The sequence below is a fragment of the Capricornis sumatraensis genome, chromosome 7 (assembly GCF_032405125.1).
Source record: "Capricornis sumatraensis isolate serow.1 chromosome 7, serow.2, whole genome shotgun sequence".
In the NCBI taxonomy this organism is placed as follows: Eukaryota; Metazoa; Chordata; class Mammalia; order Artiodactyla; family Bovidae; genus Capricornis; species Capricornis sumatraensis.
The window spans coordinates 118,191,182-118,205,118 of NC_091075.1; the positions used below are offsets into that span (position 1 = coordinate 118,191,182).

Consider the following 13,937-nt stretch of genomic DNA (forward strand, 5'->3'; position numbering starts at 1 on the left):
GGCAGAGGGCGCCCAACTGTGCCCACAGATGGTCATTTTCAAACTAAAAGGAAACAACTGTCCACACTGCCTGGTCCACTCCTAACATGACGGAGCTTAACTACCTTTTCACGGCAATAAAAGGGTTTATAGTCTTTCCGCATCCACTCACAGGCTTCCTTTCCAGTGGTGAAAAGATCTCTCACCGACTACTAACCCAAGTGCGTCCGGAGAAGACGAGAGACAACTCGCACTCTCTGCTCCTCCACTGCCCGCCCCAGGCAGCACGCCCGACACCTGCCCCTAAGGGCGGAACGGCCGTCCCGGACACCGCGCAGCGTGGACGCGTCTCGCTGGGCAGTGCCGTCGAGCCCAGCATGTGTGACACAGAGCCCCGCGGGGCTGCCATCCATGTGAGCACACCCAACCGTGCCCACGCCCAACTGTGCCCACACGTGGGTCGGCAGTAGGTCTGACCTCAACAGCCATTCTAAACACCACAATCAAACGCAAAAACCCCGGGAGGAAATACTCATAACTAACTCTGGGCAAATATTTTTCATTATTTCTGTAGAACAAGTACAACCTAGAAGCGGAACTGCTACTTTAGACAGTCTCTGATTTTATTAGTAACTGAGCTGCAGATAAAGCTTTACACACACCCTAACCTCACCCTGGGCTCAGCCTGGTGTATTATTCCCGCAGAGAAGTTTGTACATTTCACCACTCTTATTGGAACGTGCAGTTCGCAAACGCCCACTGCCCAACACTAAGCTGGCTCGGGGCAGGGCCCCGCCTCGGGCAGCACAGACGTGGGCACTCACCCCGCCGTGCCCGAAGAACTCGCAGTAGCAGCAGTCGCAGTACTTGCCCTCCTTCTGGTTGGTGGAGGTGGAGGTGCTGGAGCTGTGCTCAGAGCAGCTGTCCTCGTCTGCGCTCTCGTCCCCGTCGTCCTGCTGCGGGTCATACACGCCGTTCTCGCAGCGATGCCCTTCGCAGTCAGGGTCGCTGCAAAACCACGCAGGGCCCGTCAGCAAGCGGCCTGCCCCACAGAGGCATGGGCAAGGTGTGGGCCTGCCCACCAGGGCCCACGCAGGAGGCACAGCGTGAGGGGTCACACCTAGAGGGGCTCGGCAGGCCCACACACGTCCCTTCCCCTCACCCCCGCTTCATCCTGGAGGTGTGTGTGTGTATGTGGGGGGTGCTGCCAAGTTCAAAGGGAACGAAAACCGTCTTCCATTAAAACCTGTCGAGCATCTTGTATTGTGTGCTCCTGCATGTGCCAAGTCACTTGGTCGTGTCCGACTCTCCCTGACCCCACGGACTGCAGCCCCCCAGGCTCCTCTGTCCACGGGCTTCCCCAAGCCAGAACACTGGAGTGGGTTGCCAGGCCCTCCTCCAGGGGGTCTTCCCAACACAGGGACTGAACCCCGGTCTCCTGCCTTGGCAGACAGGCTCTACCTGGGAAGCCTCGTGTGTACCAAATACCACTCCAAAACACCCAAGCTGCTCACGCTTGCGTCCTGGGGGGTCAGGGAGCGCCGCCTCAGCCTCCCTGCCAGGCAGAGCTCACCTGCAGACGCTGGGGGGTGCGCTGACAGAGCCATCAGTGGGGGGGGGCGGGGGGCCCACGGGAGCAGGACAGAAGCTCTTGAGCGACTCCACGAAGCCGGGGGAGGCGGCTGTTTTAGGGAAGGACACAGCTGCGATGTTGGCCAGGTGAGGCGTGGAGGCTGCTGAGAGGGCGGCGGGCGCGAGGGCGGGCAGCGGGGCCAGGCCCGTGGGGCTGCTCCTCGGGGCCGCCGGCACCCCATGCCTGTGATCTTCCTTGTTGATGCCATGAAAGACGTCACCTGCGACAGAGATGCTGGAGTCACTGCCTGCCGCCTTTCTCTAACTTCCAGCTGCTTTTTTCGGAAACCAACTCTTGGTCCAGAAACGTCCAACTCTACAGGAGATTGCCCTTCCCCTGGGCTCGAGATGCATCGCCGTCTCGCTATGCTTACTTTCTCCCACACACACCTGCCCTGTGGCCTGACGTGGGGGCGGCAGCTGCTCGCCCCGGCCGTGTGGCCCGGGCTCCTGAGAACACACGTCTCGGCCGGGAAGCCAGCACAGCAGCCCGGCTGCGGATGCAGCGCCCCCGGGAGGATCGTCTCAGGCACAGCCCACCCAGACCTCCGGCCTTGCCCACAGCCTCTGGCGGCTTTTCCTCCAGCCCAGCGTCTCTTAAACTTCCTTTCTTCCTTCCACGACACTGACCTCTCCCGAGCTGAGGACAGCTGCCCACAATTCTGGACTCAGAAACGCTGGGGGCATGAGTCCTGTGAAGGTAGCACGGGGTCCTCCCACCCGCCCCACCGGGGCACCTACGGCATCTGCTCCCGGCGGCCTGGCGACCTCAGTCTGCGTGCAGGAGCTGGCGGAGCCAACGCGTGGGCGCGGCGCCCAGACAGGGGGACTGCTGCCATCTCCAAACAGAGACCCCCACATCTGAAGCCTGTGAGGATGCCTACCTTGCGCTGTCTCTGGCTGGGCGCAGGGCGGCCCCTGCACGTATGGACTGTGCATCTGAGGCAGCAGTGAGCTTTGACCCTAAGGGCTCCCGACCCCCAGCTCCCTTTCCTGAGGACCCCGAAGGACCTGCGACGTTGGCTGGGTGCTGCCACCCACTCCTTTACTCCTCTCGATGCCCACACAGCCCTAACTCTGGCTCACGAGGCCTCTCTGGGCCTGTTCCCGTGTGGTTCTGACGTTGCCTTCAAGCCCGCTCTGCCCTGGGCTCAGATCAGAGCGGTGGCAACACCTCCGCACCAGGGGCCCGCACGGCGGCAGGGCTACACCTTGGGCGGGCTGGTACCCTGTCGGCTTGCTCTGCACGAGGCTCCTGCTTCAAGGTGACTGAAAATCCCTCTCCGTGTTCTGAAAGCAGTGCCCTCTTCCTCTCACAGCACACAGTGAGGAGAGTGACAAGGCGGCACGCAGCATGGATGGCAGAGCCCCGGGGGTCAGCGTGGCAGCAACATCCTCGTCACGGCCCAGAGGACACGCTCCCTTGGCACGGGCACCTGTGGGAGTCACCTGCACTGACGCCTCAGGGCACGCCAAGGAGGAGGCAGCCCCCTAGGGAAGCGGGGCCCCTAGGGAAGCGGGCCCCGGCGAGCGGGCGGGCCTTACCGAGGGACGGCGGCCTCTTGGACGACACGCGGAACTGGCTGCTGCTGGACTGCACCGTGGTGGCCGTGCAGGACACAGAGGACGTGGCTGATGAGGTGGCCATCACGACTTTGTTTGCTTCCATGAAAGCGTCTTGGAAATTGTACAAACATTTCTTTTTCGCAGCAGTCTTTTTCTCTTTACTGTCGGAAACTGCAGCCGTTTCACTGCTAGATGGAGGCGGAAGCGCTTCAGGTCTTGCTTCTGAGAGTGCTGGCCCTAGTAAGTCACTTCCTTCAGAGAAGAATGGGAAAATTAATGCTTCCAAAAGACACGGGATTAGGTCAACTCTAAAAAGCAGCTACTGACTAAACTACGAACGCTGGGGGCTGCTAGGGCTAGGAATCCCCGGCGATGGCGCTAGTCGGCTGGTTCGTGTCTAAGAAACATTGACTGAGCGCCTGCTATGTGCTGATTCCTATGCCAGGCGCTTCCTAAAAGTTATTTAGGGTCTTAACACTACTTTCTGGGCTTAGCGCTCTAACACCTAACCTAAAGATGAAGAAACTGAGGCCAGACAGGCTAAGTAACTTGCCCAAGGTCACACAGCTAGAAACCCCTTTCGAGAACAGACGAGACACCAAGTCTAGCTTGTTGTTTGAGCACATGCAGGGCTTTGGGGTGGGGCCCCAGGGCTGTCCTCACACGGACGACAGAGACGAGGCAGACGGGCAGCCCTCATCCGCGCACCCTGTCCTGCCAGGAAGGCGCCGGCGCCTCGGCAGCTGAGGAGGCTGCGGGGAGGTGCTTGTTAGCGGGGACAGGGCCCATGTAGGGGCAGAGCAGGAGGAGAGGAAGGAACGGAAGTCACAGCGTTCAAGCCACAGCACCCCGCTGCCCGGGCCAAGCTCTAGGGGTCACCACTGCTAGGGAGCCAAAGCCGACCACCACGCCCCAGAGCCCAGACGCGCTGCAGCCCAGGGGCAGGGAGACCCAGCGTCTGGGGCAGCAGGCTCCCGGCTGCCCAGCCCAGGGCCTGCACGGCTCTGTCGGCGCAGCAGGACGCGGGCAGCAGCCTGCCTGGGCGGAGGCCTGCCGCCCTCAGCGGAAGCCAGGGGAAGGAGCAGCCTGGGACCTGCGGGGGAGCTGCGGCAACAGGTGGCATCGGCTCAGCTCAGGTCTCTGTAAACTCCAACGAAGGTTTAACGAGTTCCTTACCAGAAATTGTATCTGGCAAGTAAGTGCCAGGGTTCCAGTTCTTATCATTCATCACTTCTGATCCCCAAAGACTTATAAACTTAGAACTAGTCCACTCTGGAGTGCTCCCAAAACAGCTCGGGTAAATATGGTCTTGAAGAGATGCACTGAATACCTGATGTTTATTTGTGTGATTCTGAACAGGTGCTGGTGGTAAAGCCTACAAAAAAAAATGTTCTAATCACATATCAAAATTAATATTCTGTTCACCCAAGGATTTAAACTAAAGACAGACAAGTCGTTATTGAAACCTGGGGGGCACGCGTGCCGCCAACAGGCGTGCAGGGAACACACCCCGTGGAAGGCGCACTTGAGCACACCTGGGGCCGCCCATGACAGGCAGTGGCCGCCCATGACGGGCAGCAGCAGCGGACGGAGACTCGGAGAGCAGCTGGGGCTCAAGGGGCTGACCGCACACACTCAGGCAGCTCAGGGACTGCCAGTGTCGCTCCTGAGTCACGTTTTAAGCGAGGCCATCTGCATGAGACCTGTTCCAATGGCTCACTCTCCCCTGACGTTTGAAAAATCACCAGTCAAAAGTCCCTGTGGAGCCACTGATAAGAGGTCAGCTCTGGCCCTGTTCCCTCACACCTGGGCAGAGTGCAGAAGTGGGGGGACAGATGGGTTCGACACTGAGCTGAGCCCACCCTCCCAGGGTGTGGAAGGAGAGTCCTGCCCAAACGTTTCCGGGCTGACCGGCCGTCAGCTGCCCCCTGCACGCCTGGGCGTCCTGCCCCGCCCTGGCCCGGAGCTGTGCCCCTGCCTGACGCCCCTCCCTCAGCGCGGCCAGAGCGGGCTCGTGGGACGTGAGCGGGAGCGTGGCTCTCCGCGCTCAGGCTGGGCCGGTGGCTCCCCACCCCCTGACGCACAACCAAGTCCTGGGGGTGGTGTGGCCTGCCTTGTACTTTTGCTCACTTGGCCTCTGGACACACGGTTTGCCCTCGGCCGCCAGACTTCAAGCTACTGCTCGGCCCACAGTGTGGCTCACGGTGACCACCTTTCCTAAGAACGTCCTAACTGCAGCTCACGACCCTGCTGGCCTGAGTGAACCTCCTGCCACAGCCGAGCTGCCACGCCCTGGAGAGGCTGTCACTGCCCCCCTCTCACCCCCTGGAGCCCAGGCTGCAGTGGCCCGCCCCAGCGAGCCCACGAGTCCCGGATTCTCCCTGTCAGCACTCAAGACTCACGACCAACCCACTGGTGGCGCAACTGCCTTGCCTCGAATTATGGAAGGTGCCTGGGGGGCGGGGCCCCCTGGAGCCTGGCCCTGCCGCCCCCGCATCTCGCTGACACCAGCACACGCCATCACCCCATCCCCCCAGGTGTGCGGGAATACCCCCAGGGACACGGATGTGAGCAGTGAGTGTGCTCAGCTCCAGGGTGGCGGGGGAGGGGAGCACTGAGGAGGACCCCCAGGAGCAGAACCCCAAGGGCCAGGCTGGGCAGAGTGGAGAAGGGACAGGCCAGAGCACAGGGCCAGCCAGCGTCCAGGCACAAGGGAGTCAACCGGACGGGCTGAGGGGCCACGGAGAGACACGCACGTGTGCCTTCTATCCTGGGGGGCTGGGGGGCACAGAGGGCTTTAGGCAGCAGGGTGAGGCGGTCTGGTCAGCTGGGTGCAGAAGTGGGCCTGTGGCGCTCTGGGGGGAAGAGCAGGGACAAGGATGACACGGGGCGGTTAGTACGGCGGGCGGGGGGGGGGGGGGAGGGAGGCGGAGCGCTGGCGGGCAGGGAGGAGGGGAGGGTCTGTGGCCCCGCTCCCGGGGGCGTGCGTCAGGACCGGAGCTGGGCTGAGCTCTCCCCCCCGTCCCAGCCTCTGGGCTGCACGGGCTAAGGGGTCACGGGCCAGCTCACCCTCTCCTAGCTGTGTGACCTCAGGCAAATTCCTCCATCTTTTTGTGCTTTAGTTTTCTCATCTGTAATTTGGAAACACCCACCTCCAGGGGATGCGGTAAGAATTAAACCAGACAGTGCACGTCGAATATTCAGTGTCGCCTGGCCCAAAGGAAGCGTTTCCTGAGCGCTAAGTGGGGGTCTCCCTAGACACAAGCTAGCACCCCCAGCCCAGTTCAAGGTGCTGCTGCCCTCTCACGGGGCCAGGGCCGGGGGTGGGGTCCTTCCGCTCGGGCAGCTGAGCAGCTGAGCACACCACCGACCCTCAACGGGCTCTGGCAGACGAAGGTGGAGGGTGAGGCGGGAGCAGATTCGGGACTTGACAGGGGGAGGAAGCAGGGCAGACCAGACGCCCAGCACCATGGCGGGAGCCTGACCTGCTGACCTGGCAGGAAGTCTCAGGGGCAAAGGGCAAGGGCAAGGAAACTCCCAGCAGGCGTCAGTCTCCACGGAGCAGGGACGGAGCACGAGGCACTGACAAATGGGAGGCTGCAGTGCTGAAGGCCCCGGGGCGCGCAGAGCCTGCCGGGAGGTGGGACGGCCTGTGCCCGCGGTCAGGCCGGCTGGCTCAAGACGCAGACTCACAGGCAAGCCCTCCAAGAGCCCGGGGACAGCGAGCACCGCCTTCTCCCCGAGAGCGTCCGCTGACGGCCTGCACCACGCCACCCACGCCTCTCCGGTTTCTGCTCAGCCATCAGCGCTCTGCCCTGCGCCACCTCTCTGCAGGCCCACCCACAGGCTCCTGGGCTGGGGTCTCCCCTCAGGGCCGTTTGTCTGCACTGCGGCTACTTCTATCGAGGTTCGCCACAGCGTTTTGAGTTTTCAAATTTGATCACGGTTTTGCCTTCTCTTTAGACAACGAGATTTCTGAAAGCAAGGGCTGGGAGTACTGTCTTTATCTAGCAGGCAGCACAGGACCCGGCACAGCCTGCTGCTCAGCGAATGCTGAGTGGAGTACGGACTGGAACCACGGAGCTGTTACATGGAGACATGAGCTAGGGACGCTGTGCGTCTGGCTCAGAAGACCATGTGTGCAGAACAGGAGGCCCAGTGGTGGAGACCAAGGGCAGCGGGGGCCGCAGCAACCAGGCTGCACCTGGGTGGAGGCGTCTGCAGAGGCCTGCCCACCTCCAGAGCCAAGGGCCTCCTTCAGGCGGAGAGGAGGCCCCTGTCGCCAGACCGTCCGGGGGCCACACCACCATAAAGATGTGAACGATGTGAAGCACGTGTGGGAAACACTATTAAATCATAACACTGACTTCAGCCTTTACATGCAAACCCTTATGGCTTTAACCCACAGAAGTTCTGATGTGTTCTTCACTTTGAGACAAAACTGATTCACAGGAAAGCACTACTCTGCTCTAACTGGACGCCCAGCCACCCTAACTGATGACTTCAGCGAAGCACAGTTCTGAATTTACGCACGAGTCGTGAGACCCAGCCTGTCCTGCACGGAGCCCAGAGCCTGGGAGCAGTGGATGGAGCCCCACGCGGGCGGCGGCTGCTGCCAACACCCAGCGCCCGAACAGGAGGGCCGCCAAGTGCCCAGCGAGCAGGGGCGAGAGTCACTCTCCACTGGGCTTCTCCTCAAAGGCTCCTCAGTGCTCCTGCCAGAGAGGAAGAGGCAACACCACCACCCTCCCTCTGCTATTTCTTAGCCCAGAAGAACTGAACTCAGTAGCACGGGCCGCAGCCCCGCCACGACGGGCAGACGGCGATCAGCTCACGCCCCTCTCCCCACAGTCTTCTCCGTCCTCAGACTCCAGCGGAGCTGACACTTGCTCCCCGTCTAACTCTGCGAGCCATGTCCGCAGCGGATGCACACGAGGGGCCTGGTGAGGGGGTGAGGGGCGTGCACGCCCACGGGCGTGTGGGAGCCCCGTCCCCAGGCTCCCCTGATGCACTGAACTCACCCACTGCTTCCAGGCCCCCCCCCCGTGCTCCTGTGGAGAGCCCGAGACAGCGCTCCCGCCCCGTCCTAAGGGGGCAACTGCTTCTTGACACATTTTGCAGACAGGAAGGACACAGCACGTAAAGCCGGGGGCCTCGAGCTCGGCCCCGGGCCAGCGGCAGGGGAGGAGCAGGCGCAGGGCCGCGGGCTCTCCTCTCTCAGGTGGCGGGTCCTCCCCCGCTCTCCTCGGGTTTTGTCCGTCGAGGGGAGACACGTCCCAGATCCCAGACAAACGGCACAGGACACCTCTGTAACCAGGTGCTGAGCTACAGAGAAAGCAAGGGAAACCGTTCACGGGGAGCTGGTAAGAGCACAGCAAGAAAAACCGGCCCCAGCGGAGGTGCAGGAAGGGATGGGAGCCCTGCGGGCGTGCGCACCGCGGTGGCAGAGATGAGCAGACAGCCCTGCGGTCCCACGGGAGGAAGCAGAGGCAAGGGGAGCTGGGGGGTCCAGGGGCCAGCACACCAGCAGCACCTCCACACCAGCAAGTGGGGTCCCCTCCCGAGGAAGCACCCCTATTCAGGGTCTGCTGAGCATGCATGACCTCACGATATAAAGGGTTAGCGCCTCACAGCTTCATCCAAACAGAGTAACTATGTGTGAAACACTCACAGAAAGGAAAGATGAAAGAAAAGGTGATCGAGGAACAAGAGAACATAGAAAGTTTCTACCACATTTGAAAAATAAAGCTCAGAAATAAGAATTACAAGCAGGATTAAAAACTCAAACTTACAGAGTAGGTTAGACACAGCAGGAAACCCACCAAGCTGGAAGAGTGACCCAACAGGAAGTTCTCAGAACAGAAGGTGATCAGGCTGGGAGGGACCACGGGTACAGACAGCAGGGCGAGAAGGTCTGGCCAGAGGTTCAGGAAGAGACAGCGGAGCGGTGGACAGGGACACCATGAAGCAGGCAGCCTGAAACTTCTCATGTGCTACGGACAGGAAACGTGGTTAGCACGCAAGAACAAATTGGTGCCATGAACAGAGACTCTAAGAAAGAGTCAAAAAGGAATGCTAGAAATAAAAAACGCGGAGAGAAAAACCAAGACTCGGCAGACTGAACACAGCCAAGAAGGGAACCGATGAGCCTCAAGACACGACAAGAGAGACTTTTCAAACTGAGACGTGAAGAGAAATGAGAATTTAAACACACAAAATCCTCCAAAAAATGGCACCAACAATGACAAAAAAAGAGAACAGAACGTCCAAGAATTTGGGACCCTCTCAAAAGATGTTCCAGACAGGGCTGGAGTCCGCAGGAGCAGAGCAGGCAGGAAGGAGGCCTGGAGGAGTAGGGGACGTCCAAGGGACAGCCAAGGGCGCCCCAACTCTTGACCGGCACCAGAGCAGGCCGGGAGGCTCAGAGGGCACCAGCAAGACCCCCACAAGACCCCACCCGGGCGCAGCACGTCCCAGCTGCAGGAACCCAAGCCAGAGTCCTGGAAGCAGCCTGGGGGTGGGCTGAAGGGAACACACCCTGTCCTACAGAGCAAGGGACACAGTCACAGAAGACATCTCACTCAAACCACGCAAGCAGGAAGAGAGCGGGGTTAACCAGGTTCTAAGTGTTCAAAGGAAAAAAAAACCAAAAACACCAACCTAGAATTCTGTATCCAGCAAAATTATCCTTCAAAAGTGAAGGAGAAACAAAGACTTCCTCAGACCAACAAACACTGAGGGAACGCGTCTCCAGCAGACCTGCCCTGCAAGAAATGTTAAAAGATTTTCTTCAGGAAGAAGGGACATAATATAGGTCAGAAACTTGGATCTACATAGAGGAAGAGAGATCAATGGAAAAGGAATAAACACAAGGAAAATAAAATCTTTTTTCTCACCGTTAACTGATCTTAAAAAAAAACACATTGCAGGAATAATAGTAACAATGTACCAGGTGATTAATGTTGGATAAATGAAAATGATGACTGCAACGTCACAAGGAACAGGAAGGAGGAACTCGGAATAACCTCTTACAAGCAGCTCAACTACATACAAAGTGGAGGAGTAGTGTTGGAAGCGGCCCTAGTTTAGTCAGAAGGTGCTTTCTAATACAACTGCTAAAATGGAAAAAGAGGTGTAATTGATATGCTAAGAAGAAATAAAATGAATCAGAAAATGTTCAAGTGAGAGTAGAGAAAGCAGAAAAGGGAGCCTCTGGCAACAAATAGAAAATAGTTACAAACATGAGTTCATCCAAACACATAAAAAGCAGCAGTGAGTGGAGTTAAGTGCACCGATGAAGACACAGAGACGGTCAGAGCGTATCAGACAACAAGAAGCTCCCCCAGCCCCCAGAGCCCCAAGACCCGACGGTGCAGCCTCTGCGAGCGGCAACGGCAGATCACCCCAGGCAGCGCTCAGCGAGGCCACAGGCGCCACACGGCCCGCAGACAGCCCAGGCCGCAGCGCGAGGGGCCGTCCCCAGCTACCGCAGGGCCGGCCCTCCAAGAGGACGCGAGCAGCCCAGACACACGGGCATCTAACAGCAGAGCACCGAGCTGCGCGGCGCCAAGTCTGCTGGGCCTGCAGCAGGGCAGGCAGACCCGCCAGGGGCTGCAGGCGCCCCCCCCCCCGCCCTCCCCAGCAGGGGCGCAGCGGGGCCAGCGAGCACACTCCTGGACCCCACACCGCCAGCCAGCCGCTGCCTGCCGCCCACGGAGCAGCAGAGCACCGTTCGTCCTGAGGAACAGAGAGCACCTGCCAAGACGGGCCACCTCGGGCCCCAAAGCAGCCCTGAAAGACTAGAGATGCAGGGCGCGCTCTCAGGCCAGAAGGGAACTGAAGTAGAACCAGCAACAGAAAGACAGCTAGAGAACGCCCGAATATTTGGAAACTAAATTTCCTGTCACTTAGTCTTAATTTTTTCCTTCAGTATTTCATCACTGTATTTACCTCCTGCAACTACTCACCATTTTTAAGTAACATTACTCAACATACAAATTATAAACCTATCAGTGGTAATGAAGACTTCTGAAAATGGAAATAGTCTTCAAGTCTTTCTAATCTCAAGAAAATAAAATTTTAACAGTACCCGTCCCAAGCGTTTTAGGTGCTATTTTCCCACAGTGGCAAAAGCATGAAATTAGAAGAATGACCATTAGAGTGACACAGTCCTAAAGGCGACAACTAACCAGAGCAGAAATTCCTAAAAGCCCTGATGACGCAGGGAGAGGAGCTGGTCAGAAGAGCCTCAGTGGGCACAGCTGCCCACACCTGGGGCTGCCCCCGCCTGCATGGGGCAGTCATCTCGCTGAGAAGCCTGCTCTGACGGAGCTGAGGACAACCATGTCCTTCCACTACAGCAGTCCTCCTCCACCAACCCCTGGAGGGCTGGGCACACCCTGATTTAGGCACAGACGGAGCCAGAGCACACGACTGAGTCACACTAACTCAAAGAACACATGCCAACTTTGCAGACCCCATGCAGAGAAACACTTTTGTACCAGGCACAGACCAAGCGCTCTGGCAGACGCACCTTGTTCCTGCAAGGAAAGCGCACCCAGCTAATGCATTTCAGTTGCACCAGTGAAGAGTCTTGGCACTAACAGTGAGCAGCTAAAACACAGCCTCACAGCTGCCCCTCTGCAGTATCTTCGACCCATGAATCTTTCTCATCCACCTGCTGGATTACAGTTCGGTGGTAACAGACAGACTGCGACCCAGATGATGCTTTCCCCCCTTTATCCTTCTATACACGTTGGTAACATCCTGAGAAAAGGCCAAAATCCAGGGGATAACTCAGTTTTAACTAGAGTGGGAAGAATAAATTTCACTGCTTTACTTGAAGATTTTTGGTAACTCTTTCTTGAATAATTTCTACCAGCACGAACATGAGAGAACATTCTACACCCTCTGCTCCGGGTGGGTCCCTAGGGACTAGGAAATGGAGCTCTGTTTAGGTAAGAGCAAGGAGCAAACAGCTCCCAAACTCATATACTCACCTGAGGAAAAGGGCGACGGATTGGGCGGACCATACAAACAGCCTGGCCTTGAATATAAACGTGAATATGCTACTTAAAATGACCCAATTAACAAAGGTGTCATCAAGTGTTTGAACTGAGCAATGAGTCAAAGAATGAAAGTCGCTCAGTCGTGTCTGACTCTTTTCGACCCCATGAACTATGGAGTCCATGGGATTCTCCAGGCCAGAATCCTGGTGTGGGTAGCCTTTCCCTTTGCCAGGGGATCTTTCCAACCCAGGGACTGGACCCAGGTCTCCCGCACTGCAGGTGGATTCTTTACCAGCTGAGGCACGAGGGAAGCCCAAGAACACTGGAGTGGGTAGCCTGTCCCCTCTCGAGTGGATCTTCCTGACCCAGGCATCGAACTGGGGTCTCCTGCATTGCAGGCAGATTCTTTACCAACTGAGCTATCGGGGAAGCAACAGTCAACCTAATAAAATTTAAGCGTAAATTTGAGTGGTTACCAAGCACTTATTATCACAGAACATAACAAAAGGAGGATGCTCTATAATAAACCAGCAATTACCACGCGGTGCCCTCCCCAGCAGACAGAGAGCAAACCCCAGTGAGGGGTGACGTGCGGCCTGATAGAGCCCCTCTCACGCCGCATGCTCACTTTCTATCACACTAGAGAACCACTGTCTATGAGCAGAGTTTGGGGAGAGTTCTATTTTTGACTGATTAGAGCTAATAACATTAGCCAGAATAACTGATAAAAAATTAAAATTTATGACATGACTCAATAAAAGTAAGTTCAAAACAGCTAGTGAGGCAAAGCTATCTAAGGTACGAAGAAGGAAACAAACCTAACGATCTCACTGCAACGTCTAAGGCGCTCAGCACGAGCCTCAGGCCCTCTGACAGGAGGCGGCGCGTGCCACCCTTCCCAGCCATCACCTCTCTGTCCTGCCAGGCCTGCCCGGCTGCCCCCGGCCCCTCACTCACCTGCCAGCAAGCCTCCGCTGCACGGCGCCCAGGGTCCCTCCTTCAAGCTTGCGCCTTTCTACATAACAGTCCTTTAAGAGGACTGTCATTTAAGACCCTGTGGAGCCCAGCCAGTGTTAGAGGACTCATGCTACGTTCAAGCTATGTTACCCGCTACCGCCAGGCCCCGAAAAGCTGGAGAACTGGGCTGCTCTCTGGGTGGGCAGGGGCCCTGTGGTCCCCAGCTTAACTCATTATGCCAGTACCACCCTTCACATCCTGGTCAATTCCTAAGGGATGAACCATGACGTCCACGATTGTTTTTACAAGTGTAAAGGTTCAAAACTCCAGGAGGTTATGACATTATGGTAAAAAGAAACGTTTGCAGACCCTCCCATGAGCATGGCTGCTGCCCCACACAAGCCGTCACTTTACGGATCTGTTTAAACACGCTCTCAAGGTCTAAGTGGTGCGTGAGCGCCCCGGCCCTTTCTGCACACTCACCTTACTGTGTGTGAAGGGGGGCGCTGTGTACAAGGTGGGGTGGATGAGAGGGCGAGGCAGGTGTGGGACGGCGTGCACGGGCGCGTGCCCGTGGATGTGGGGGTACAGGTGCAGCGCCGGGTGTGCGGGCTTCTCGGGGCTCAGAAACTGGTGCCCGGGAGGCAGGGCGCCAGCAGCCATTGCTGACGGCGTTAATCCAGACGCCTCTTGTTTACAAACATGGCATTCACAAGCGTTTGGAGCTTGTTCTGCCTAAAGGGAAAGAAAAAAAAGAGAGTTTTTAGTGAGTGAGTACTGAGTATTCAGGGAAAC

General features: G+C 57.8%; 1 protein-coding gene across 1 annotated transcript in view; it reads right to left on the reverse strand.

The window, feature by feature from the left end:
• Positions 1-13,937, reverse strand: part of FAM193A (family with sequence similarity 193 member A) — a 57,748-nt gene that overhangs the window by 17,835 nt on the left and 25,976 nt on the right. The window contains exons 9-13 of the mRNA XM_068975104.1: positions 13,626-13,877; positions 4,354-4,552; positions 3,157-3,429; positions 1,553-1,832; positions 804-987 (exon numbers count right to left, since the gene is read on the reverse strand). Coding sequence (XP_068831205.1) covers positions 804-987; positions 1,553-1,832; positions 3,157-3,429; positions 4,354-4,552; positions 13,626-13,877 — 1,188 coding nt within the window. The remainder of the gene's footprint in view (positions 1-803; positions 988-1,552; positions 1,833-3,156; positions 3,430-4,353; positions 4,553-13,625; positions 13,878-13,937) is intronic.